A 25,845-nucleotide genomic window follows, 5' to 3' on the forward strand; every position below is an offset into this window, starting at 1 on the left:
TATGATACATCTCATGCAAAGATTCTTGTGATTTGATTGGTTGAAAGCCATTCAATATTTGATCCATTTTGTGCTGCATGCAAATTTAATTTTTCATTGCACGGTTGAGCTCTCTCCTTCAGTGTGTGTACGTACATTCTGTATGTGTGTGTGTTTGCGCACATCGAAGTAAGCGCATCAACAAGGCTGACTATGCGCACTCAGATTAATGACTCAAAGTGCGTCACAAAAAAACAGCTGCTTTCATTAAGCGGGAAAACCTATCCACTCTCGTTGAGGCTGTGTTCACCCCATTGCACTCAGCCTAATGGCTTCATGCAATGGATTGAACAGAGCCTCAACTTGCGTAAGGATAGATCGCCTAATAAACTCATGTGCATGTGCACTAACAACTGTTGTAAAAACTTCAACTTACCATTATGACAGTTACCATAGTAACCAAGGCTACCATGGCACTTGCTCCTTATTTTGTTTATGTGTTGTTTTTGTGTTTAATGGTAAAAACAACTTCTACTTTAGATATATAAACTGATAATTCAATAAATATCAATAAATACTTTTAAAAAACTCAGTTATAAAAAAAACTTATGTAGCCCGTCATTTTCATGTTAGTTATGATATGTCATTTGTTCATCAATCAAAATGTATATTGAAAAATTGATTTTATTAACTTACTAATTATTTTTCCTATTCTTTTATTTTTATTTTTCTAATGACATTTATTCTGTTTTCTATATTTGTATATTCTGTATATGTTTGTTGATATGTTCATCATTTGAAAATTGAAATAGACAACTTGAAATGTGAATCTTGCCATTACATTTTAAAAATACAAGAATATTTTTTTATTAAAAAAAACTCTTTTGCAGCATCCACTGGTCTGAAATTAGGCACATCGACAACCTCCGCTCCAGCAGGTGGATTGACATTAGGTACAAGCACAACCTCCACTCCAGGATTAGGAGGTAAATACAAACTTGATGGAAACAACTATTGTGATCGTAAACTTTGAAATTGTGTACTCAAAAATGTTCAGGGAATGTCGCAGAAAAGTCTTTTCACGATTTTGAGTTATGTTAAGCATCAAAGAGCAATACTGTCAGGCCATATCCCCGAATATGAGTCGCTGTCATTATGTTAACCTATTGAAATTTCGATGATAAGTTTCTTTATCCTGAAATATCCAAAAATTGAAATGTTGTGTAATACATGCAGTACCAGAAAATACAAAAGAAATCGTGAGGGAGTGACATCATGGACTCTCTCATCATCGGCATATCGCTGTGTTGTGCGTGTAATGTTTTCTGAAAAATAAGTGAAATTAACATTGTCACAACTCTAATTTTTAATCCAAATTTGATATCTTTCAGCACTTTTCTAGTTATGATTTTTTTGCTTATGTAGTGAAATAAACTTTTTTGAGGGTGGGGGTGGACTTCCACTTTTTGTTTGTCTCCTTGACAGGGTTCCCAGCCCATCAGGGAAAACAACATCCATTGAATGACCGGTTATGGTGGATGGCTGTATGGGGAGAAGGGAGGCCATTACATGCCTGTGTAATAGTATTATTAGTTTACATTATTATTTTTTATACTGAAAATACATGTAATTCACTGCAACAACTTAGAAAACATGCGAAACTGGAAATGGGTCTAAATAATTATTATCAGGGATTTTTTTTTGTTGAAAAGCTGGGAACCCTGCTTGGACAAGCCTTTGGGATCCTTAAAATTATTTGTGATAGTACTGGATCAAATTAATACATAAGATAAGTGGTATCGACAGATGACATACATATTATATGCCTGCAGCATCATTCGTTTTTATTTTCATTTCATACTTGTACAGGTGGTCTAAAGCTAGGAGGTCTTGGAACTAAGCCATTAGGAACAGGTCTAACTCTAGGCACACCTGCATCGAGTGCCGCAGCTAGTTCCTCATCGGGTCTTGGTCTGTTGGGAGCCAAGCCCACGACTACAACAGCAACAGGAATTGGACTCGGTAAGATCTTTCATTGTACTACCCTTGTGATTAGTTTACATAGGTGGAGGTAACCAGCTTACCTTTATATAGTAATGTGATCGATCATGAAGGCCCCATTTCATTAAAAAGAGGTGCTATGATGTCAACTATTATATAGTAATGTGATCATCAAGGCCCCTTTTCATTAAAAAGAGGTGCTATGATAGCAACTATTATATAGTAATGTGATCATCAAGGCCCCATTTCATTAAAAAGAGGTGCTATGATAGCAACTATTATATAGTAATGTGATCATCAAGGCCCCATTTTCATTAAAAAGAGGTGCTATGATAGCAACTATTATATAGTAATGTGATCATCAAGGCCCCATTTCATTAAAAAGAGGTGCTATGATAGCAACTATTATATAGTAATGTGATCATCAAGGCCCCATTTCATTAAAAAGAGGTGCTATGATAGCAACTATTATATAGTAATGTGATCATCAATGCCCCATTTCATTAAAAAGAGGTGCTATGATAGCAACTATTATATAGTAATGTGATCATCAAGGCCCCATTTCATTAAAAAGAGGTGCTATGATAGCAACTATTATATAGTAATGTGATCATCAAGGCCCCATTTCATTAAAAAGAGGTGCTATGATAGCAACTATTATATAGTAATGTGATCATCAAGGCCCCATTTCATTAAAAAGAGGTGCTATGATAGCAACTATTATATAGTAATGTGATCATCAAGGCCCCATTTCATTAAAAGGAGGTGCTATGATAGCAACTATTATATAGTAATGTGATCATCAAGGCCCCATTTCATTAAAAGGAGGTGCTATGATAGCAACTATTATATAGTAATGTGATCATCAAGGCCCCATTTCATTAAAAAGAGGTGCTATGATAGCAACTATTATATAGTAATGTGATCATCAAGGCCCCATTTCATTAAAAAGAGGTGCTATGATAGCAACTATTATATAGTAATGTGATCATCAAGGCCCCATTTCATTAAAAAGAGGTGCTATGATAGCAACTATTATATAGTAATGTGATCATCAAGGCCCCATTTCATTAAAAAGAGGTGCTATGATAGCAACTATTATATAGTAATGTGATCATCAAGGCCCCATTTCATTAAAAAGAGGTGCTATGATAGCAACTATTATATAGTAATGTGATCATCAAGGCCCCATTTCATTAAAAAGAGGTGCTATGATAGCAACTATTATATAGTAATGTGATCATCAAGGCCCCATTTCATTAAAAAGAGGTGCTATGATAGCAACTATTATATAGTAATGTGATCATCAAGGCCCCATTTCATTAAAAAGAGGTGCTATGATAGCAACTATTATATAGTAATGTGATCATGAAGGCCCCATTCATTAAAAAGAGGTGCTATGATAGCAACTATTATATAGTAATGTGATCATCAAGGCCCCATTCATTAAAAAGAGGTGCTATGATAGCAACTATTATATAGTAATGTGATCAAGGCCCCATTTCATTAAAAAGAGGTGCTATGATAGCAACTATTATATAGTAATGTGATCATGAAGGCCCCATTTCATTAAAAAGAGGTGCTATGATAGCAACTATTATATAGTAATGTGATCATCAAGGCCCCATTTTCATTAAAAAGAGGTGCTATGATAGCAACTATTATATAGTAATGTGATCATGAAGGCCCCATTTCATTAAAAAGAGGTGCTATGATAGCAACTATTATATAGTAATGTGATCATGAAGGCCCCATTTCATTAAAAAGAGGTGCTATGATAGCAACTATTATATAGTAATGTGATCATGAAGGCCCCATTTCATTAAAAAGAGGTGCTATGATAGCAACTATTATATAGTAATGTGATCATGAAGGCCCCATTTCATTAAAAAGAGGTGCTATGATAGCAACTATTATATAGTAATGTGATCATCAAGGCCCCATTTCATTAAAAAGAGGTGCTATGATAGCAACTATTATATAGTAATGTGATCATGAAGGCCCCATTCATTAAAAAGAGGTGCTATGATAGCAACTATTATATAGTAATGTGATCATCAAGGCCCCATTCATTAAAAAGAGGTGCTATGATAGCAACTATTATATAGTAATGTGATCAAGGCCCCATTTCATTAAAAAGAGGTGCTATGATAGCAACTATTATATAGTAATGTGATCATGAAGGCCCCATTTCATTAAAAAGAGGTGCTATGATAGCAACTATTATATAGTAATGTGATCATCAAGGCCCCATTTTCATTAAAAAGAGGTGCTATGATAGCAACTATTATATAGTAATGTGATCATGAAGGCCCCATTTCATTAAAAAGAGGTGCTATGATAGCAACTATTATATAGTAATGTGATCATGAAGGCCCCATTTCATTAAAAAGAGGTGCTATGATAGCAACTATTATATAGTAATGTGATCATGAAGGCCCCATTTCATTAAAAAGAGGTGCTATGATAGCAACTATTATATAGTAATGTGATCATGAAGGCCCCATTTCATTAAAAAGAGGTGCTATGATAGCAACTATTATATAGTAATGTGATCATCAAGGCCCCATTTCATTAAAAAGAGGTGCTATGATAGCAACTATTATATAGTAATGTGATCATGAAGGCCCCATTTCATTAAAAAGAGGTGCTATGATAGCAACTATTATATAGTAATGTGATCATGAAGGCCCCATTTCATTAAAGAGGTGCTATGATAGCAACTATTATATAGTAATGTGATCATCAAGGCCCCATTTCATTAAAAGGAGGTGCTATGATAGCAACTATTATATAGTAATGTGATCAAGGCCCCATTCATTAAAAAGAGGTGCTATGATAGCAACTATTATATAGTAATGTGATCATCAAGGCCCCATTTCATTAAAAAGAGGTGCTATGATAGCAACTATTATATAGTAATGTGATCATGAAGGCCCCATTTCATTAAAAAGAGGTGCTATGATAGCAACTATTATATAGTAATGTGATCATCAAGGCCCCATTTCATTAAAAAGAGGTGCTATGATAGCAACTATTATATAGTAATGTGATCATGAAGGCCCCATTTCATTAAAAAGAGGTGCTATGATAGCAACTATTATATAGTAATGTGATCATCAAGGCCCCATTTCATTAAAAAGAGGTGCTATGATAGCAACTATTATATAGTAATGTGATCATCAAGGCCCCATTTCATTAAAAAGAGGTGCTATGATAGCAACTATTATATAGTAATGTGATCATCAAGGCCCCATTTCATTAAAAAGAGGTGCTATGATAGCAACTATTATATAGTAATGTGATCATGAAGGCCCCATTTCATTAAAAAGAGGTGCTATGATAGCAACTATTATATAGTAATGTGATCATCAAGGCCCCATTTCATTAAAAAGAGGTGCTATGATAGCAACTATTATATAGTAATGTGATCATCAAGGCCCCATTTCATTAAAAAGAGGTGCTATGATAGCAACTATTATATAGTAATGTGATCATGAAGGCCCCATTTCATTAAAAAGAGGTGCTATGATAGCAACTATTATATAGTAATGTGATCATGAAGGCCCCATTTCATTAAAAAGAGGTGCTATGATAGCAACTATTATATAGTAATGTGATCATCAAGGCCCCATTTCATTAAAAAGAGGTGCTATGATAGCAACTATTATATAGTAATGTGATCATCAAGGCCCCATTTCATTAAAAGGAGGTGCTATGATAGCAACTATTATATAGTAATGTGATCATCAAGGCCCCATTTCATTAAAAAGAGGTGCTATGATAGCAACTATTATATAGTAATGTGATCATCAAGGCCCCATTTCATTAAAAAGAGGTGCTATGATAGCAACTATTATATAGTAATGTGATCATGAAGGCCCCATTTCATTAAAAAGAGGTGCTATGATAGCAACTATTATATAGTAATGTGATCATCAAGGCCCCATTTCATTAAAAAGAGGTGCTATGATAGCAACTATTGCTGTGGCCCGTTGCAAAAAGAGTTGCAATCGATCGCAACTCTAAAAATCATGTGCAACTTGATTTTCAACCAATCAACAGCGCGCATTTGGGACTTGCGATTGATTTTTTGACTTGCGTTTAAACGCAACTCTTTCTGCAACGGACCTCTGGAGTGTCAATTTTCTTTGGATAAGCCAATCAGGAAGCTGAATTTTCACTGTTGTCGTAGAAGTTGGCATTCCAGCAAGAGTTGCTAACATGGGTCCTGGAAGACAATATGCTCAATATCAACTACGCTTCTGTAGGATCTCCGGGTTTCAGAACTCCTTCTTTCCTAGTAATGTACGGTATCGAAGCCAGCTCCCTACCATTATAACATCCTGGGGCTGAGGAATAATAATACATTAGATTTGTATAGCGCACTTTTCATCTTGATTAGATGCTCAAGGCGCTTCAGAGCAGAACAAAAACTATTCACATTTAATACATGTCTGAACAATAAGTCAATATCTATAAAAAAAAACACTCTTATACAGGTATCTTTTCAGTTAGGGGGGTTTAAAATGGGGGGGGGGAAGGGGGCTGACCATGTAACATTCACAATCAGGTGGTAATTTTTATAATTTGGGGAAAAAAGTGGAGGGGGTATTTCTCTTTAAAATAAAAAAAAGTGCTCTTGATTATTGGTTCTACAGGCAATTTAGCTCAGCAATAACCCAATATCTTTGGAAATAGATGATGATAATTACCATTTTTACACTTAATCGGCTTTTGGTTCAGAACCAAAAGCCGATGCAGAATCGGCTTTTGGTTTATCTTGCACTGCGTTTACACGCTATTACAGCTCGCGGTTCAGAACTGCGAGCCGATGCAAAAATCTGAAATGATACACGCACCAACAATATACGTCATAAAGACAACACTGAATCAGTGCGCTTACAAATACGTCACAATGGTAAAGTAAAGGAAATGCGCACAAATTGCCGATGCAGAAACGGCTTTCTGTTTACACGTAGTAAAAAGGCCGATTCTGCATCGGCTTGCGGTTCTGAACCTGCTACTTTGGTGGTGCAAATTGTTGATTCTAAACCAAGAGCCGATGCAAGTTAATCGCATTTACACGCTATGAAAAGCCGATGCTGCATTGGCTCGCGGTTCAGAATCGGCCGATGCAAAAGTCGACTAAGTGTAAACATGGTAAATGGTGATGGTAACTTTTATTCCAATATTTCTACCTAAAATGATTGTTGGAAGGAAAGTAATATAATAGGGACATGATAATTATGATGAAGCCTCAAAATGAGTTCCATGTCATTTGCTCCGGCAACAATTTCACCGCTGTAAATCCCACACATGAATGGAATGACCAACTTCAACCGTGGATTTAACAATAAACCATATCCTGAATTTAACCCAGAGGTGCCAATTAGTACTTATTTTCAGTATCTAGTACTGAAAAGTGAGAAGAATACTGACAGTTTCTTGCAAAATGCTGATTTCTTAAGTTTGAGTTGTATGTGTTGTCCTATGGTATTTTTTGAAAATACTGATTTCCTCACCGAAATACTGATTTTCAGCTTCAAAAATACTGAAATGTTCCTTTTCAGGTTGGCTGCTCTGTTAACCATGAACCTAACATAAAAACCCTATTACAACCGTAACCCTATATCTTAGACAAAATAAAGCCCAGAGCATATGTTGTGTCACCTGAAAACGATGTGAATTATCTTTAAAATGACATTATTATTGTAAATTATGATTTATTTTGTCAAGATTATTCTAATGATTAAAATGATATTCTGTTCTAAACTTTGTCTTTTTACAGGTGCGCTTGGAGCCAAATCTACTGCTACCACTGCGTAAGTGGAATTGCTTCTTTTTTTTAATGCTAAATTTTTCAGGATTTGAAATTCGCTATCAATCATACAAGTTCAAAGATATTTACTTATGACAAAAATACACAAAGTAAATAAAAAATGAATTAAAAAAAATATATATACCCTCATTGAATCTGTCACAATATTGTCAATCGAACTTGAATTTGTTGGGGATAGAAGTTGAGATTATAAACAACTTATAAGAGAAATATGGGAAAAACCAAAAAGCTGCAGAGAGCTTGAAAGGGGTTATTCCCAGTTGAAGAATACGATTGCAAAAATACATATACATAACTTGATGAAATAACATACAAATAAAGCATAAATAAACTTAACTGTAACTTGCCTAAGAGAACTCCTTAACACCCCCCCCCCCTTACATGAACAAAATTGACCTATCTTCCAACTAATATCATTTTGCAGTGCTGCCGGACCTGCAGAGACGATGTCCTACCGTGAATTAGAAGAATGCATCAATAAATGGACGGTGGAATTGGAGGAGCAGGAGAAGAGTTTCCTTCACCAAGCCGCACAGGTCAACGCTTGGGATAGGACGCTGGTCGTTAATGGAGAAAAGGTATTAAGGGGTAATTAATGTTGGATAGGAGAGGGATGGACGGTACTGATGGCGGTTGTGGTGGGGATAATGACGATGTTGATGATGATGATGATGATGATGATGATGATGATGATGATGATGATGATGATGATGATGATGATGATGATGGTGGTGGTGGTGGTGGTGGTGGTGGTGGTGATGGCCATGGTGATGGTGATGGCCATGGTGATGGTGATGATGATGGTGATGATGATGATGATGATGATGGTTTTGATAATGTTGATGGTGATGATGATGATGATGATGATGGTGATGATGATGGTTTTGATGATGATGATGATTGACATAATGTTTGTGGTGATGGTGTAAAATGATGCTGATATTTTTAGATTCATTTTTTTTTTCTATTTTCAGATCACATCACTCCATAATGATCTTGAAAAGGTGAAAGCAGATCAGCAAAGGTAAGATTGTTTCATTCAGACCATGAGCATCTAGGTTTTTTTGTGCCTCAACAACTTTTTACCTTCACGTAAAAAAGATTGAGATATCATACATTGAACAAAATAGCAACTGACCAACCCTATTTTGTTCCTCTCTTATACCCCCAAATTTTTTTTTTAATATTGCGTCTAATAATCTGACGAGCGCCAACTAGGTGCTTCTCTCCCAATTCAGTTACTGTACTTGTATCAAGTTCTAATTTAATTTTGTTTTCCCAATACAGACTAGAGGACAAATGAAATTACATTGCAACCCAGCAGAAGTCAAACCAGGGCATTGTAGAGTTGCCAAGTAGTACGGATTTTCCGTATTTAGTACTGAAAAATGAGAAGAATACTGATGATTTGTTGCAAAATACTGAATTCTCAAGTTTCAGTTTTATGTGTTGTCCTATGGTTTTTCTTTGAAAATACTGATTTCCTCACCAAAATACTGATTTTCAGCTTTAAAAATACTGAAATGTTCTTGTTCAGGTTGGCAGCTCTGGCATTGTAACATAAATCTTAGCAGTTATTCATAGGGGTTGATTTCTCTGATTGGATGTAATGATAAAATGACATGCAAACAATTGCTCTCATTTTGTTTTTCTTGCTGCAGACTAGAGCATGAGTGCGATTACATCGTAGCCCAGCAGAGAGAACTTGAAGACATTCTTGTCCCACTTGAAGAGGCATGTAAGACACAGGAGGGCTCCCTCTACAGGCAGCATACAGATATAGAGAGGGAAAGAACGTGAGTAAAATTGCAAATTTGACATGAGCTCTAACTCGGACAGTGGGATATTTCTTATGATAAGATTATGTTAAGAACAGATTGTAAGTTTTCATTCTTTCAAGTTTTGCACAACTTTTGAGAGCAAATTATCCACACCCTGTCATCTGTTTATGAGTAATGCAACATTTTATAGTGCATGTATAGAAAGGTAATGCATCAAGGGATAATTCACTTTTATTTTGCCTGTACTCAAAATAATGTATGGTAATTAGTTAAGATTCCAAAAGGTACATCATTTCATGATTGTTTGGAAACTGCACTATCCCTTGACTAACTCTTGGCCAATCTTAAAGCAAGATTATTCAGTTTGTTGAATATTATTAGATATATCCGAGAATTAAGTGATTGATGCGTAGACTGTTCATCGTCTATTTTATTATTACCTTCATAGGTATCAGATGTAGAATGAAATCATTTTTCTTTGCAGTGCTCATGATTATCTTGAATTATGAGATATTTGAGAATGTAATCATTTTCGTTGTAATGTTTTTATCTTGACAGCTGTCAGATGTCTGACGATGTAATCATTTTTAAAAGTAATGTTTTTATCTTAATAGTTGTCAGATGTCTGACAATGTAATCATTTTCAAATTTGATATTTGAGAATGTAATCATTTGAAATACTATCTTCATCTTAATAGGTATCAGATGTCTGAGAGCATAGATTCCCAGTTGAAGAGGATGGTCCAAGATTTAAAAGAGATTATTGATCACATGAACACATCCAACACATCTATGGACCAGACAGATCCTGTAAGTCCTTTTGATAGTAAAGCTAATGATTGTTTGACGTGTAAAGCATAGCTAATGGAGGGTGTCATGGTGAAGTGGGTAAAGATGAATACCAGGGGGGGTGTTTCACAAAGATTTAAGTATGACTTAGGTCGCACTTAAATGTTGACACGTACATGATATGAAACGCGCAATGTTATAGATCAATACGCAGAAGTGCGCGTCATCTTGGCATGATCTGACCAATGCTGTCATGCCTTTTATAATGCGCGCAACTAGACATTCAAGTGCGACTCTAATGGGGCGTTGCAAGAAACTTGTGATCAATCGCAAGTCTATTTTTTTTCCCGAAATCAAGCATATGCCTTGCAATTAATTGCAAATTTGCGATTGATTGTTATCTGCTCCATGAAACAAGGTGTGTAATCTGGGGACCGTTTCATCAACATTTTTGTCCGACAAGTTGTCAGATCTGACATCTTTCCTTGATTCTGATTGGCTGAGAGGCACTGTTACTATAGTAACTGTCAGATAAAATGGGACTTGTCGGATAAAACGTCCGAAAAACATGGGATCTTCCGACACTAGATAAAAGAGAAAATTTAAGTGAAATATGCACAAAAGTAATGGGGAAGTTGTCCGTAGGTGACATCACAGACCTTTTTCGCTCTGTCAGTTGAAGGATCTACATATATGTTGTTAATGATCTCAATATTCAAAGCTCATTATTTTCTTAATATTCATTCAATATTCCTCAAACTTTTGTTGATCTCTTTCTTTGATTTTTCTCTTTTACATGGATGTTATTGGTTTCAGGGGTTGCATTCTCTTAATGTTTCTTGTAATTTCTCTCTTAAATTCAACCTTCCTCAAACGTTCATTGATCTGTTTCTGTGATTTTTGTCTCACCTGCGAAGCAAAGTGAGACTATAGGCGCCGCTTTTCCGACGGCGGCGGCGTCAACATCAAATCTTAACCTGAGGTTAAGTTTTTGAAATGGCGTCATAACTTAGAAAGTATATGGACCTAGTTAATAAAACTTGGCCATAAGGTTAATCAAGTATTACTGAACATCCTATTAGAGTTTCATGTCACATGACCAAGGTCAAAGGTCATTTAGGGTCAATGAACTTAGACCATGTTGGAGGAATCAACATCGAAATCTTAACCTGAGGTTAAGTTTTTGAAATGTCATCATAACTTAGAAAATATATGGACCTAGTTCATGAAACTTGGACATAAGGTTAATCAAGTATCACTGAACATCCTGCATGAGTTTCACGTCACATGACCAAGGTCAAAGGTCATTTAGGGTCAATGAACTTTGGCCAAATTGGGATATCTGTTGAATTCCCATCATAACTTTGAAAGTTTATGGATCTGATCCATAAACTTTGAAAGTTTATGGATCTGATTCATGAAACTTGGACATAATAGTAATCAAGCATCACTGAACATTTTGTGCAAGTTTCAGGTCTCATGATTAAGGTCAAAGGTCATTTAGGGTCAATGAACTTTGGCCGAATCGGGGGTATCTGTTGAATTACCATCATAACTTTGAAAGTTTATTGGTCTAGTTCATTAAACTTGGACATTAGAGTAATCAAGTATCACTGAACATCCTGTGCGCGTTTCAGGTCACATACCAAGGTCAAAGGTCAATGAACTTTGGCCGAATTGGGTGTATCTGTTGAATTACCATCCTAACTTTGAAAGTTTATGGATCTGAGTCATGAAACTTGTACATAAGAGTAATCAAGTATCACTGAACATCCTGTTCGAGTTTCAGGTCACATGATCAAGGTCAAAGGTCATGTAAGGTCAATGAACTTTGGCCATGTTGGGTTTTTTGTTGAATAACCATCATATCTCTGTAAGTTTATTGGTCTAGTTCATAAAAAGTGGACATAAGAGTAACCATGTATCACTGAACATCTTGTGCGAGTTAGAGTAATTCAAAGTCAGCACTGCTGCTATATTGAACCGCGTGATGCAGGTGAGACGGCCAGAGGCATTCCACTTGTTCTCTATTGTATGAGAGTTAATGGTTTCAAGGGTTGGATATCTCTTGTAATTTCTCTCTTAAATTCAATCAACAGGTAAACCAAGTTGCCAAGATCCTGAATGCTCATATGAACTCGCTGCAATGGATTGACCAAAATACAGGTATAGTATTCAATCTTTTCTGGCCCCAAGGGGGGGGGGGAGTTCAATCCTCCCCCCTGACATTTTCCCTGATAAATCTGTAACTCGAAAAGAACACACCCAGACGTTTCACTTCTTGTTTCCTTCCAGTCTTGTGCAACTTTTAGACTAAAGTTGCAATGCCCAGGTCCATGGTTGTAAATCTATCCAACATGTAGTGCATGTCTGTCCCAAAATTGCTCCAAAATGTGATTATTTGTGCAAAGTTAATGCAAAAATTGAATTTTCACACCCCATTCATACAGGTATGATTATTTTAATTTCAACTGAAATTGATTGATTTTAGCATAATTATGCTTCAAAAACTTTCTGCAATAAATGTAGTGAAAGACATGTAAAAACCAATTAAATGCATAAGAAATTCATAAAGCAGTAAAATACATGAGAAATTGAATTTCAAAATTATGGTCTCAAAAGATGCCCAAGAGTTGAAATTAAAAATTCAGCGAGAGGCATAATCTAAAGTGAAATTGAATTCCTATTTCAATGGGTCCAAATAAATGTGTCTCATTGTAGATTGTATTGCTTTTATGTCTTCTACAGCGAAATTACCAAAATTATAAATTTTAATGTGGATTGTAACAGAAACCATATGGGTCCTTTCAGGGATTTAGAGGTCCTGTCAGTGAGACTGTAGTCATGTGCTTAGAAATAGATTGATGCAAAGCTCTATTAAACAGGGGTATGATAGTTCAACTTAATTTAGCTTTCCTCTGTACAAATGTATGGGAGCTCTTTCAATTTCAGGGGAGCGTTTCATGAAAGGACTTGTTGGACGTTTTATCCAACAAGTCCCATTATATCTGACAGATTTCATAGTAACAGTGCCTCTCAGCCAATCAAAATCAAGGAAAGTTGTCAGATGTGATAACTTGTCGGACAAGAATGTTGATGAAACACTCCCCAGCTTTTCAACACTCTTCAACTATTTTTGTTTCTGATCTCTAACACCCCTGATTAATAGATATTTCATTTGATTTTGATTTCATAGGTCTTGTTCAGCGAAAGGTCGACGAGGTAACCAGACAGTATGAGATCATCAAGAGAGACCAAGAAAGGAATGTTCATCTAGCTTTTGAATGATGTCTTATATCCCTCCAACCATTCCTCGTCTAGCCATTGTAAGACATGCTCCGGCTACTTGAACTCTATGGCCGCTGATACACATACACCTCAGATGCAAGCTTAGAAGCCATCTTCAAGCCTGCAATTTGGGTGATGATACACATAGGCCGAAAGTGGACTGAAGCCGCCTCGAGATCATCATCACCCCCCCTGCCATACACATGGACTGAGGCCTGCAATCATGTGTCTATTCTTAAACCATCTTTACTTCTCCTAATCACGTGTGACCTGATCGACTTTTCATACAAAAATTGTTATTCTGATTTCGGTTTGTTAGCTATCACTATTTTATTCTATTCCTAGTTCAGTGATCAAGCCGGCTTGAGTCCACTTGGGGAGGGGGATATGCACTTTAACAAAATACAACACTTTGGTGCTAATTTCATTGGATTCTGTTCAACATTATTTTGATATTGTTACCTGGTATTTATCTTTAAAGAGAAATGCCAGTAGTTGCAGTAAACACTGATTTCATGAGAAAGTCTGTAAAACCAGGCTTAATTGTCAGTATATCATCGAGGATCTAGATCTGGTACAGTTACATAAGCTGAACTTTGTGAATTCTTGAAATCTACGCTGAAAAATGTTCACACTGAACATAACCAACACAAATAGGCACATGTGGGACAGTGTATTATTATTGCTGGAATAAAGACCCGACGGAAGTGACCGAATCTGCGCTTATTTTGCTGATTTCTCAGCAATTACACAATTTCTTCCAGAATCCTTTGGCACATATTTTTTATTCATACAAACAGACACTTGGGTGGTCATTACATTAGATTCTGTAAAAAGTCATTTTGAGATCGTTACCAAAACTGGAATTTATCTTTAAGTTATGACAATTTTGTGTAATATCCTCTTGGTCTCTGAACACCACTAATGGAGATTGCAAGAAACTTATGATCAATTGCAAGTTTAATCTTGGTCCCTAAATTGACCATACGTCTTCTCATTAATTGTAGATTTGTGATTGATTTCAAATCTGCTTCTTGCAACCTGGACCCTGTCTTGCAAAGAGTTACGATTGATGCGATCAATTGTAACTCTGGAAATCCATAAGTGTCATATTTTTTGTACAGAAAATTTGCACAATGTCCTTTGTATGCAAAGAGATGTGTAGTGAATTTTCAAGAAAACAATGAATGCATGAATATACTTCACAGCTAGAAAATATTTTGAAGAAGCATGCATAATAGATGTGGAAGTTGCTGGCCGTCCATAGTTGCAATTGATAGGATCAGTCATAACTCTTTGTAAGACAATTCCCAGGAGTGTAATCTGATTTACTACAGCTAAGAGTGATATATCAGTCGTAAAATTGCAACAGAATATTTGCAATTGATTGCAAATATTTCCTTGCAACACCCCCCTTAGTTGATGTGATACTGTTTATGAACCAAATGCTTCTTTGACACAGGGCATAATGATGAATAGATTAAGTTGAAGTTAGACCAACTTGTGGAGCGTTGTGGCCCAGTGGATTAGTCTCCGGACTTTGAAACAGAGGGTCGTGGGTTCGAATCCCAGCCATGGCGTAGTTTCCTCCAGCAAGAAATTTATCCACATTGTGCTGCACTCAGCCCAGGTGAGGTGAATGAAATGCGAGCGCTGGAAGCTAGCTGATTGAGCTACAGTCAAGATAATAATATCCAAGTCCTTTGGAAGCGCATAGAGACGTTATTCATAATGTGTTATGTGCTATATAAAAACTATTTTTATTATTATTATCCTGACGTTAGACTAAAGAGCAATTACACCATGCTAGTATTTAACCAAGTCATGCATGGGCCAATGAAAGAAGACAAAATGGGTATAGGAGCTGCTAAGCATTTGGTCTTGGAAAAAAAAACAGCAAGCCCCCTCCCCCCCCCAAATCTTAAATCTCAAAGAGATGGTAATACATGTAAATCCCCCCCCCCCCCACTTTGGACCCCCATCTAAGATTAGATTGAAATATGGAATGATATTAAAAGTAGTCAAGTAGACATTTAGTAACATTTGACATTCATTTCATGGTTGAAAGTGGTCTCCTTTTTAAAGCTTGTTGATTTTTTTATGATATGGCAGAGCAAAAGAGCAGGAGAGATAGATAGGAAAGGAGAAAGATGGGAAAAGGAAAGGGGGATAAAGGAAATGAAATATAAAGTGGTGTTTGTATATCAGACAGTGGAATAAATCACTTTTGTATTACTTTTTTTGTCCATGGCTAAAATCTTGTTTGTTAATTCAGTGGCTGGAGCATGAATCCACGGCTCGGTGTAAAAATGGCAGAGGTAAAAATGGCAGAGGTAAAAATGGCAGAGGTAAAAATGGCAAAGGTAAAAATGGCAGAGGTAAAAATGGCAGAGGTAAAAATGGCAAAGGTAAAAATGGCAGAGGTAAAAATGGCAGAGGTAAAAATGGCAGAGGTAAAAATGGCAGAGGTAAAAATGGCAAAGGTAAAAATGGCAGAGGTAAAAATGGCAGAGGTAAAAATGGCAGAGGTAAAAATGGCAGAGGTAAAAATGGCAGAGGTAAAAATGGCAGAGGTAAAAATGGCAGAGGTAAAAATGGCAGAGGTAACAATGGCAGAGGTTGAGGTCACAAAAAACCTTTTTTTTCATTTCAGCACTTTATATTTTGGAAGAGCATGATGAAAAGAAAACCCTACTAAAGTACCAAAATTTGGTGGGAAAACCCATATTTTCTACAACCAGTTCGTGTAATATCCAGTTCGTCTAATTCCCACTCAAAGTTATACTGCTGCTATGCTGAATCGCGTAATGCAGGTGAGACTGCCAGAGGCGGTCCTTTTGTTTGTTCTACTTCTTCGCCTCCTCCTCCGTAAATTGTATTGGATCTGTTTTCTTTCTCATCCTTTTGCCCTTTTCCTTCTCCTTCCCTTTCTCTAGCTTATTTCTCCTTTCGATTCCCCTTCATTTCCTCTCCCTCTCTCTCTCTACATTTCCCTTTTTATTTTCCTCTTCCTTTTTCCACTCCTTCCTTTTCCTTCTTTTCTCTTCCCTTCTCCCGCTCTCTCTTCAAATCCTTCTTTGTCTCTCTCTCTCTCCAATCCTCTCCTTACTTTTCTTTTTCCTCTCCCTTTTCTTGTTTTTTCTTCATTTTCTTGTTCTTCGTCATCTTTTTGTTGTTCTTCTGCACTCATCTCCTTCTGCTTCTAATTCATCAACTTTTTTTAATGAAGGGCTTCTTCCTTTAACCTTTATCATTCTCATTTATTCTTATTTTATTGTTCGCTTGTTCTCATTTTCTCTAAACCTTCCCCATCCCCTCTAAAAAGGAAACTAAAGAGGTTGCTTGGTTTGAATGTTTTGTATTAGGATTAAGCAGTAATAACTTTATCAAAATGATAATTTCCTGTTCAGAACGAAAAGGATACATTTCTTCTCTTCTCATGAATTCAAAGAGAAATAAGTGAAGGTATTTCTTTTTAAATGTGAAGTAGAATAATTTACACTTAAGAAAATGGTTAGGCTTGATATAAGGCCTAGAGCGGACAACATGCAATGCAATATTATTAAATTTCTAGTGTTCACGTTGAAAAAAAAAACGACAAACACAAGACATGAATAAACTGTATGTATGGGTATGTATGGTGGCCGAATGTGAATAGCCCAACAAACCATTACTCCAAAAAGAAATTAGACCAAGTGGCATGCAGATGAAATGGAAATTAAACCTACTGCACTTAATATAAAGTGAGGATTAGACGAACTGGTATTAGACCAACTAATATTAGACTAACCGACAATTAGACGAACTAGTATTAGACCAAATGCAATTAGTGAAAATTAAATACATTACACTAAATGGCAATTAGACCAAATAAAAATTAGCCCAAGTGACGATTAGCCCAACTGGGCATTTGACCAAATGGCTATTAGACCATATGTGATATTAGATCAACCGTCAGTAAACCATATTGCCTCATCCTTTCGATTATCGATAACATGTTAGTTAAATCTTGTAAAAATTTTAGCTATTGTATCGTTCGCGATGACTTGTTCAGTAAAAATAGGTCGATACAGAAACTCAGTGAATTCGAATCCCTAATAAACTAGCATTGAATTCCTAAGACCATGAAGGCGGTAATAATTTGGCAACCAGCCAGCATCAACTCATTGACAAATTTTGAATAGGAACCGGACACCATGGTTCATGCTGGCGTCCACTCATTCATAGCTGAAGATAAAATTATTGTCATATCCAAATTCTTGATTTAAGATTTTAGGTCTTCTATCAAATTATACTTTGAATAATTTTATCATGTATGATGTGAAAATAACGAAAAAAAAAATCTCGTTAGGAAGCGTTTTCTTGTCGTTCATCTGTTATTCACAGAACTAGTTTACCTTTTCTCAAGTGGAATTTTCCAAGTTGGGGTGTACTTTAGGCGGGAAAATATCGTAAATACAGGTCCAGGCACTAATGCCAGTGAATGAATAAATGTCGCTTTCCCAGACTTGTAAATTTCGGTGGGTTGATGTGATAATGGCGCGTACTGACCCACATCATCACTATTCGTGAATTAGCGCTATGTTCATTTTGTTCACAAATTGGAAAACGAACACTTTTTTGCCTTACTGACGCGTCACTATGGCAAAAAAGTGGTCGTTTCCAATTCAATCAACCGATATACAGGCCTTTGAATCAGGTCATAACCTCTTCGTGTCACAAGTCAAGACAAAAAAGTGTCAAATTATTTTCCTACTAAGATATCAACTAAAAAGGATCATACGTTCTCTGCATTATGGACGCAGTATGACCTGGGTTTTTCTTGAGACAAATGTTAAAGAACATTCTTGATCGAAATCATGAATTTGATTTCATTATATTTGGACACAATGCACGGATAGTTGTGAATATTTTAGAATACAAATGTAACAATAATATATATCCGACGCTCCAAATTTTCCCTTATTTTTTAAGCGAGAACATTACTTTAATGCTTCCTTTGTTCAATGTGCCGGAACCACAAAAGGGACAGTATAAACATTTGACGCATTCCAGAATACCGCGCGCTATGCAGATGTTCTTGTGCCAAGCAGTTCAAAAGTTTTACCCGATCATGCCCCTTGATGACACGCACTTCAACCCACTTGATGAATATTCAACAGAAAACCAACCAATTACCGAAGACTGGTATCGTCAACAATTCGATCTCATGAATATTCACTACCAAATTAGCCAATCATTATATAGGGAATAATGAAAAAGTTAGGCGCATCTGTCCACGTGTGATTGAAGTTCGCGGTCGACAGGGCCGGCTAGAAATAATTCAAAGTTGCCTCGTGTTAATGGTCATTTGCAACATCGACTGTAATCATGGAGGTGCTAAATTCAAACAAGGGAAGAGTGAAGATAATATTTCAAGGAAATATGTATACAAAACACTATGAGGGGAAGGATTCCATAAACTGGAGGTGTGTTAGGAGGGCTTACGGCTGCAAAGGGACTATGAAAACGAGCTTAAACCAGACACAACCGCGCCCGGGTAATGACCATAACCACGATATTGACCAAGTAGGAGCGGAAATTGCTAAGGCACGGCAAGAAATGAAGATGCGCGCATCTACCACCCACGACACGCCCAAGCAGATCTACACAGATACAGTAAGAAATCTTCCAAGGGAAGTGCAGGCAAGCCTGCCAAGCCGCGCAGTCGTTAGGAGGACCCTGCTTAACCAGCGCAGGGGACCGGCTGAGCCCGACTCTTTGGCTGATTTAGTTTTGGATCCGGAGTTTACGATGACTGAAGGACCAAACCCAGCACAATTTCTACTTTACGATAATGGGCCACAAGCTCAAAGTCGAATCATCGCCTTTGCCACAGAGGAATGCCTTGCTCACTTCGCAAATGCAGAGCTATGCTATATGGATGGAAATTTTGCTATGTCCCCGAAACTATTCAAGCAGCTCTATATAGTCCGAGTTCCCCTTGGCCTTGATAATGAAAGTGTTGATGTAACAGTTGTATATGCCTTTCTGCAGAGGAAAACCAAAGCGATATATGTGGAATTATTTCAAGCCATCCTAGATAAAGTCACAGAACTTGGACTTCAACCAAGACTTCGCACAATCGTAACAGATTTTGAGATTGCTGTTATGCAGGCTAGTGACGAGGTATTTCCTCCCCATAGACATCAAGGATGCTTCTATCACCTCACACAGGCGACTTGGAGAAAGATTCAGGTAAATATAAATGTTATGGGGCTGCTTTAAAAAGAAATATGAATATTGTTGCAGTATTTCTTATCATTATTTTATGTGTCTGCAAAGGGTTGATATAGCCTTATACAGGCTTTTTATAAAGGCAGTGTATACAGCCACACGCGTGTGTCTTTACCATCCAGCCACACGCGTGTGGTTATATCCAGAACACCTATCTGTGGATACCGCCACACGCCGCCAGTAATAACAGTAAAACACGCATGTAGGTCTGACCGTCTATATCACGATCAAAATAACCTCATTTCTTCATTAAATTCTTACATTCTAAACCCCTTTGATTTCTTTAAATCGTTTCAATTTCATTCTCACCGTCTTCTTTCCTTGCTTTTCTTGTCTTGTTACAAAAGGCCGCCTGTTAAATAGCAAATTTCCACACTTTTTCTACTTGTGTCGATTCTCTACTGACTCTAGGCTATGTGCGCGTACGTACGAAACCCAGACTGTGTATCGGAGCTACTGCGCTGCGCTAACGCCGCGCTGTATGGGTCTGCCACCGCGAAGGAAGCCAGAATCGACACAAGTAGAAAAAGAGAATTTGCTGTTAAACAGACGACCGTTTGTAACAAGACAAGAAAAGCAAGGAGAGAAGACGGTGAGAATGAAATTGAAACGATCTAAGGATATCAAAGGGGTTTAGAATGTAAGAATTTAATGAAGAAATGAGGTTATTTTGATCGTGATATAGACGGTCAGACCTACATACGTGTTTTACTGTTATTACTGGCGGCGTGTGGCGGTATCCACAGATAGGTGTTCTGGATATAACCACACGCGTGTGGCTGGATGGTAAAGACACACGCGTGTGGCTGTATACACTGCCTTTTATAAAAGGAACTTTTAAGACAACTAAGACTTATTTGTTTATTATTATATCAGTTGAAAATACAGAACTACTTTGGACAAATATTTATATTACAACAATGTCAACCTGTGTGGAATTGGCTCCTCAAAAATATTTCTACCCCGAGATTTGACCTACAATATTTTGTATATATACCACAGGAGGTAAAATGACGAAAACTTAAGTTATACTGTAGAATAGTTCAAATTGTTGGGGGGGGTATCGATCTAATGAATGTGATCGACATAGGCATGACATATCAGACTAATCTCTTAAACCAACTACCATTTCTTTACGCAGGAACTTGGATTGATCGAGCATTATCGTGATACTGCAGACTTCCGTCACTTTGTAGGCATGCTCGATGGCCTCGCCTTCTTGCCAGAGGTTGACATCGAAAGGGGGTTTGACTACCTGAGGAATATTGCACCACCACAAGCGAATGGCTTACTCGAGTACTTTGAGAGGACCTACGTACGAGGTCCCGTGCACCAACGTCAAGGGCAGCAATTTAATATGCGTTATCGACTTCCACCCATCTTCCCTCCCCGGACCTGGAATGTCAACGAGGCTACCATAGATGGCAACCCTCGCACCAACAATTCTTGTGAGAGTTGGAATTTCGGGTTCCTGAAACAAGTTGGGCACTACCATCCTACTTTCTGGAAGGCACTGCAAAACCTGAAAGCGGAGCAATCAGCAGTTGAAGTAGCCATTTCCCAGTTCCTGATTGGTAACCCGCCAAAAAAGGAGATAAAGAGGGTATATCGTGATCTGCAACATCGCCTCCGCAACCTCTGCGTAGACCTCCGCGATGGAAGGCGCGACATGGCACAGTTCCTGCAGGCAATAAGCCACAATATTCGACCACTTAGGATTTTGAATGTTGAGCCAGATGACGCCTAGACAGAGCTTGACAATATAATTCCAGTGACATACAGCATTAAAACTTCATGGACATAGGATTGTAACAGATATGAGTTAACCTGTTTAAGATTTATTTGATGCTTATCAACATTTTTTATCTATTTAAAAGTCAACGCTGCACCTTAATTTGGCGTATTTTGTGTTATTGTTTTACACGATCCCGCAATTTTATTAAAAGCATATCTTGAGAGAATGTATTTTTTTGCTAAACGTTGATATTTTTAAAATAATCTCTCTAAGTAAGTTATAAAATCATTAATCGTGATGTCTGCTTTAACTTGGTGTATTTTGCGTTTAAGAATGTTAAAAAATCAATTTTTTTTTTGGGGGGGTGAAGAAAATATAAAAATGTAACTAAAAAAAATCTGGTTTAAAAGAGTATGCATTATCAATGTTCCAGTCTTTATTCATGTTGAGGTACAGAATTTTTCATTATAACCATGATAACTTCACTAAACAGAATCACACATTTTTCAACAAATGTACAACCCGATTTGTCTTATGATGTATATAGTCATACAAGCAAACTGAAGATGCCCAAAGCTATAAATTCTAGAAGACATGTGAATTGTCAGAATTGTCTCTTGAGTATTTCATTAAATCCAAAATCATTATTGCTTACATAAACATTGGTGAAATAGTTCATTAAAAATACAAAAAATGCAGGAAATCAAGGGACAGTATTAAAAGCATTACAAGGCTATGCTAGTTGAGTTGGGCATACAATATTGTGGATTGTATATATCAACACATTTTTAAATGATGTATGACAATGTATTTTACTATTTATAAAGATATGATTTAGTAAGATCATTATTTTTTTACATAGCTATTGACATTTATATCTAGTATTATTGGGCCTATACAAGTAAAGTGCAAATGGAAAAGTTGACACTTAATAATTATGTCTGCCCTAGTTTTATTTCAAAACATTTTTGTTTCTATCTTATGATTATGATCTCCCCAACCAATTACTTCCGTGATGTTCACGCTTTATCCATAAAGTCTAAAATTGCCTTATAAGGTTGAATTAAATGGATTAAGTAAAGTCAGAAGCATTAATTGATTAAGTAATGACAATCAATTTAGTTGCATCTTTAAGTCTTAACTAAATTATATAGCAGTGTGTAATTTCCAAATCATAAATGTTACAGTAGCCTAGTGGTTGAATATAGAAACGTTTTATTGTGGATTTAAAGGGCAATGAAGGGTGTATAAAATGATTTAGGATTATTTGAAATTATATTAGCATGCACTTCTTGTCAACAGCCTTGCCACCACTCAGTAATTTATTTTAAGATGTATTCTGTGATGATTAATACATTCCTCGAACCATCATGCAACACTCCATTCGTTTGTCAAAAGGATAACAGTGAAGCGAAATGTATTTTTAAAACATAAAGGTGGTTGTTAAATAATGTTTAAAAGTATATTATTTTGTTTTCGAAAGAGATGATATTCTTAAAGGGTTAGAATCATTCGTGTGAATGGTCATTATAGTGAGCATTTGATACATACAAAGAATCGAGGCAGGACCTGAACCCTGCAATAAAAAGTGTTTAACGGACGACAATTTTTCCACTGTCCTTTTTTAATTATTAATAGTTGGTGTTAATGTGAGAAGCATGCAAGTTTGTCATGTATACTTCATTCCATTCCAAGCATTCCTAGACAAAATATACAAATAATTTGGCCTTTACACTAAAAAATATTTCAAGGGAGGATATTGGGGGAGGTGAAGATTTATCTATGCTATGTAGGCTCAATTTATGTAGTCGGGGATGTAATTCTTTGGAATTGCCTACTGTTTAAGTGAATGCAAAGTATATTTCTAATATTAGTTAAAATTCACGATAAAGCACAAGACTTCGAATTGAGTATGTGTGAAAGTGAGGGGCGCAGATGTGTGTGCTTGAAAGAGAATGCCGGCGGTATTTAACAAGCGAAGGAGCGTGCATTGATGTTGTCAGGGGTGGGATTGGGTTTGTTAAAATAAACAATAATTGTGGTAGGCCTGTGAATGATTTATTTTCATTTGGTACAAAGCCAATTCGTCCAATTGCCAACTCGTCTACCATTATTTATTCTTCTTCTTGGTCTATGATCAGTTCTTCCAATATCTACATGTACATGGTCTAATAACCAATTCTGCCAATCATCATTTCGTCTGATAACAAGTTGGTCCAATAGCCAATTAGACAATATACCGTTTGGTCTAACTAGACTAAATGTTAATTGTGCGATATTAATGAAAATAAAAACGATTGTTAGACTGGTTATGAGACGAAATGGTCATAGACGGGCTAGTGATTATCATTGGACTAAATGGTTGTTAGACAAAAAATATCATGGAAAGAATGGCAGTAGACTAAATTAAGGCAGACCGTGTGGTGAGTGGACGAATTGACAATCTACCACTTTACTATTTCATAATCCATTGTCAAGAAAATGAAAATTGATTGCTCCCTTTTGACTCGAAAAATTATAGTTGACAAAATTATGGATTATAAAGTGATGGTTATTTCCCGCACTTTCAGATAGGGTTTGTAACATTCCGCGACGTAGTTCGAGAATGCACCCGTCACAAAGACCAGCGGCGTAACAGAGGTCGGTGACCAGGGCGGGGGGGGGAGCAAAAAAATTCCCGGTCATATCATGGTATGAATAATGGTGTAATGAGGGGAGTATTTTGAGAAGGCCAGATATGGCGTTTTGGGCAGAATTTGTTTATACAAAAATCAAATTTTGTGATATTTTGACATGATATCCATAGAATAACATATTTCACTCTTCTCTCTTTATATTCTTTTTTGTGGTCTGTACGTCACTGTGAACAGGATTCTTTGCGGCAGTAGCGTGAAGAGTAAAAAAAAAAAAAAAAACGAGGGGCGCAGTATAGCACATGTGCTAAAAAGCAAAGCGAGTGAGAAAAACAATCTTTTCATGAAAATCTAACTTTGAGCTATTTTTTACATTATATTCATTAAAAAATCATATCCCGCCCACACCTTTCCTTTGCTGTTATTTCCTCCCTTTTTACTTCTTATTCATAGAACTTTTGGGGGACTTGCCCCCCCCCCCCATGGCCTAACCCTTCCATACGCAGTGCTGTGCGGTTGGGGTCCGTCCGGGGCGGAGCCCCTGGAACTTCTTGATATAAAAGCCATTTAAACCCTGCAGATTGCCGCTATTTTAATCAAATCGCGGGCATAAACAGAATATAGCTTTTACACAACTAATTTATTCAATCCAGTTGCGTAATGAACCAAATATTTTGAGGGGGTAAAACACAGCAATGTGGGAAAAATTTGTTAACAGTCACCAGCAAGCAAAGCGAGCTGGAAAAAAAGTTGCCTATTGAAATCAATCTATAATTATGTGATATATTTTCCATCATATTCAGCAATTAACACATTTCATTGTTTCCATTAAATTACCCAATGTATAATGAAATAAATTTTATTTCATTATACATTGGGTAATTCACTTTATTTCCACTTGGGTGTGGCACCAAGACACCCCCTCCCCGCATGCCAGTGATTGAACAGGGGGCCGTTATAGAGCCATTTGAAAGTTATAAATGAAGAGCCCGTACTGCGTGGGGTCTGGGGCGAAGCCCCGGTAGCTTATTTGCATAAAATTTATCCAGCTTATGTTGTATGCAGTCCATCTTTCTTCCCGCACTTTTATTCAATCATTGGCAGCCCGGTCGTGTTAATTTTTTTCTTGTCCCTTTTCTTTGTTTTCCTTAGCTTTTGACTGCTAACATTTTACCTTCGTTTCCCGCTATTGTTTGCCATTTCGTTATCTTTGATTTAGTTCCCACCGTGCTATTGCATTATGTAGGTCTATTTCAGAATGATTTGTTCTTTATCAAATGTTCTTTTTTCGTAAATTTTCCCGCTTTCCTTCCTTTTCCAGTAAAAAGTTTTTTATTGTTTTCTTTTTCTTTTCCTCCTTTCCTTTTCCCCTTTTCTTCCCCTTTCCCTTTCCCTTTCTTTCTCCATCCTTTTCGCGTTTTCTTATATTTTCCAGTAAAAAAGAATCGGCCAGGGGGAGGGGGGGCTGCTTGGCCCCAGCCTTTACGCCGCTGACACACACACCATGTTTACTTTCTAAGA

General features: G+C 36.7%; 2 protein-coding genes across 3 annotated transcripts in view; both read left to right on the forward strand.

Moving 5' to 3' along the window:
- Window positions 1–13,732, forward strand: part of LOC121417107 (nuclear pore glycoprotein p62-like) — a 30,298-nt gene extending 16,566 nt beyond the window's left edge. For both annotated transcript variants that reach the window (XM_041610685.1, XM_041610686.1), the window contains 9 exons: window positions 870–965; window positions 1,849–2,001; window positions 7,772–7,805; window positions 8,247–8,400; window positions 8,797–8,846; window positions 9,484–9,618; window positions 10,302–10,413; window positions 12,492–12,558; window positions 13,589–13,732. In XM_041610685.1, the coding sequence (XP_041466619.1) occupies window positions 870–965; window positions 1,849–2,001; window positions 7,772–7,805; window positions 8,247–8,400; window positions 8,797–8,846; window positions 9,484–9,618; window positions 10,302–10,413; window positions 12,492–12,558; window positions 13,589–13,680 (893 nt within the window). In that variant the 3' untranslated portion in view covers window positions 13,681–13,732. The remainder of the gene's footprint in view (window positions 1–869; window positions 966–1,848; window positions 2,002–7,771; window positions 7,806–8,246; window positions 8,401–8,796; window positions 8,847–9,483; window positions 9,619–10,301; window positions 10,414–12,491; window positions 12,559–13,588) is intronic.
- Window positions 13,733–18,242: 4,510 nt separating this feature from the next.
- On the forward strand, window positions 18,243–25,645 carry LOC121417108. The gene is made up of 2 exons (XM_041610687.1): window positions 18,243–19,917; window positions 21,098–25,645. Exons 1-2 carry the CDS (start codon window positions 19,051–19,053, stop codon window positions 21,701–21,703), a joined length of 1,473 nt encoding a protein of 490 aa, XP_041466621.1. The 5' UTR covers window positions 18,243–19,050; the 3' UTR covers window positions 21,704–25,645.
- The last annotated feature ends 200 nt before the right edge of the window (window positions 25,646–25,845 follow it).

Source organism: Lytechinus variegatus, chromosome 6, assembly GCF_018143015.1.
Source record: "Lytechinus variegatus isolate NC3 chromosome 6, Lvar_3.0, whole genome shotgun sequence".
In the NCBI taxonomy this organism is placed as follows: Eukaryota; Metazoa; Echinodermata; class Echinoidea; order Temnopleuroida; family Toxopneustidae; genus Lytechinus; species Lytechinus variegatus.

Bases quoted from the DNA above. Each gene is read 5' to 3' on its own strand.
- LOC121417108 (XM_041610687.1), top strand. From the start codon at position 19,051: ATGGAGGTGCTAAATTCAAACAAGGGAAGAGTGAAGATAATATTTCAA. The intron at 19,918-21,097 runs GTAAATATAAAT...TTCTTTACGCAG, and splicing joins CGACTTGGAGAAAGATTCAG to GAACTTGGATTGATCGAGCA.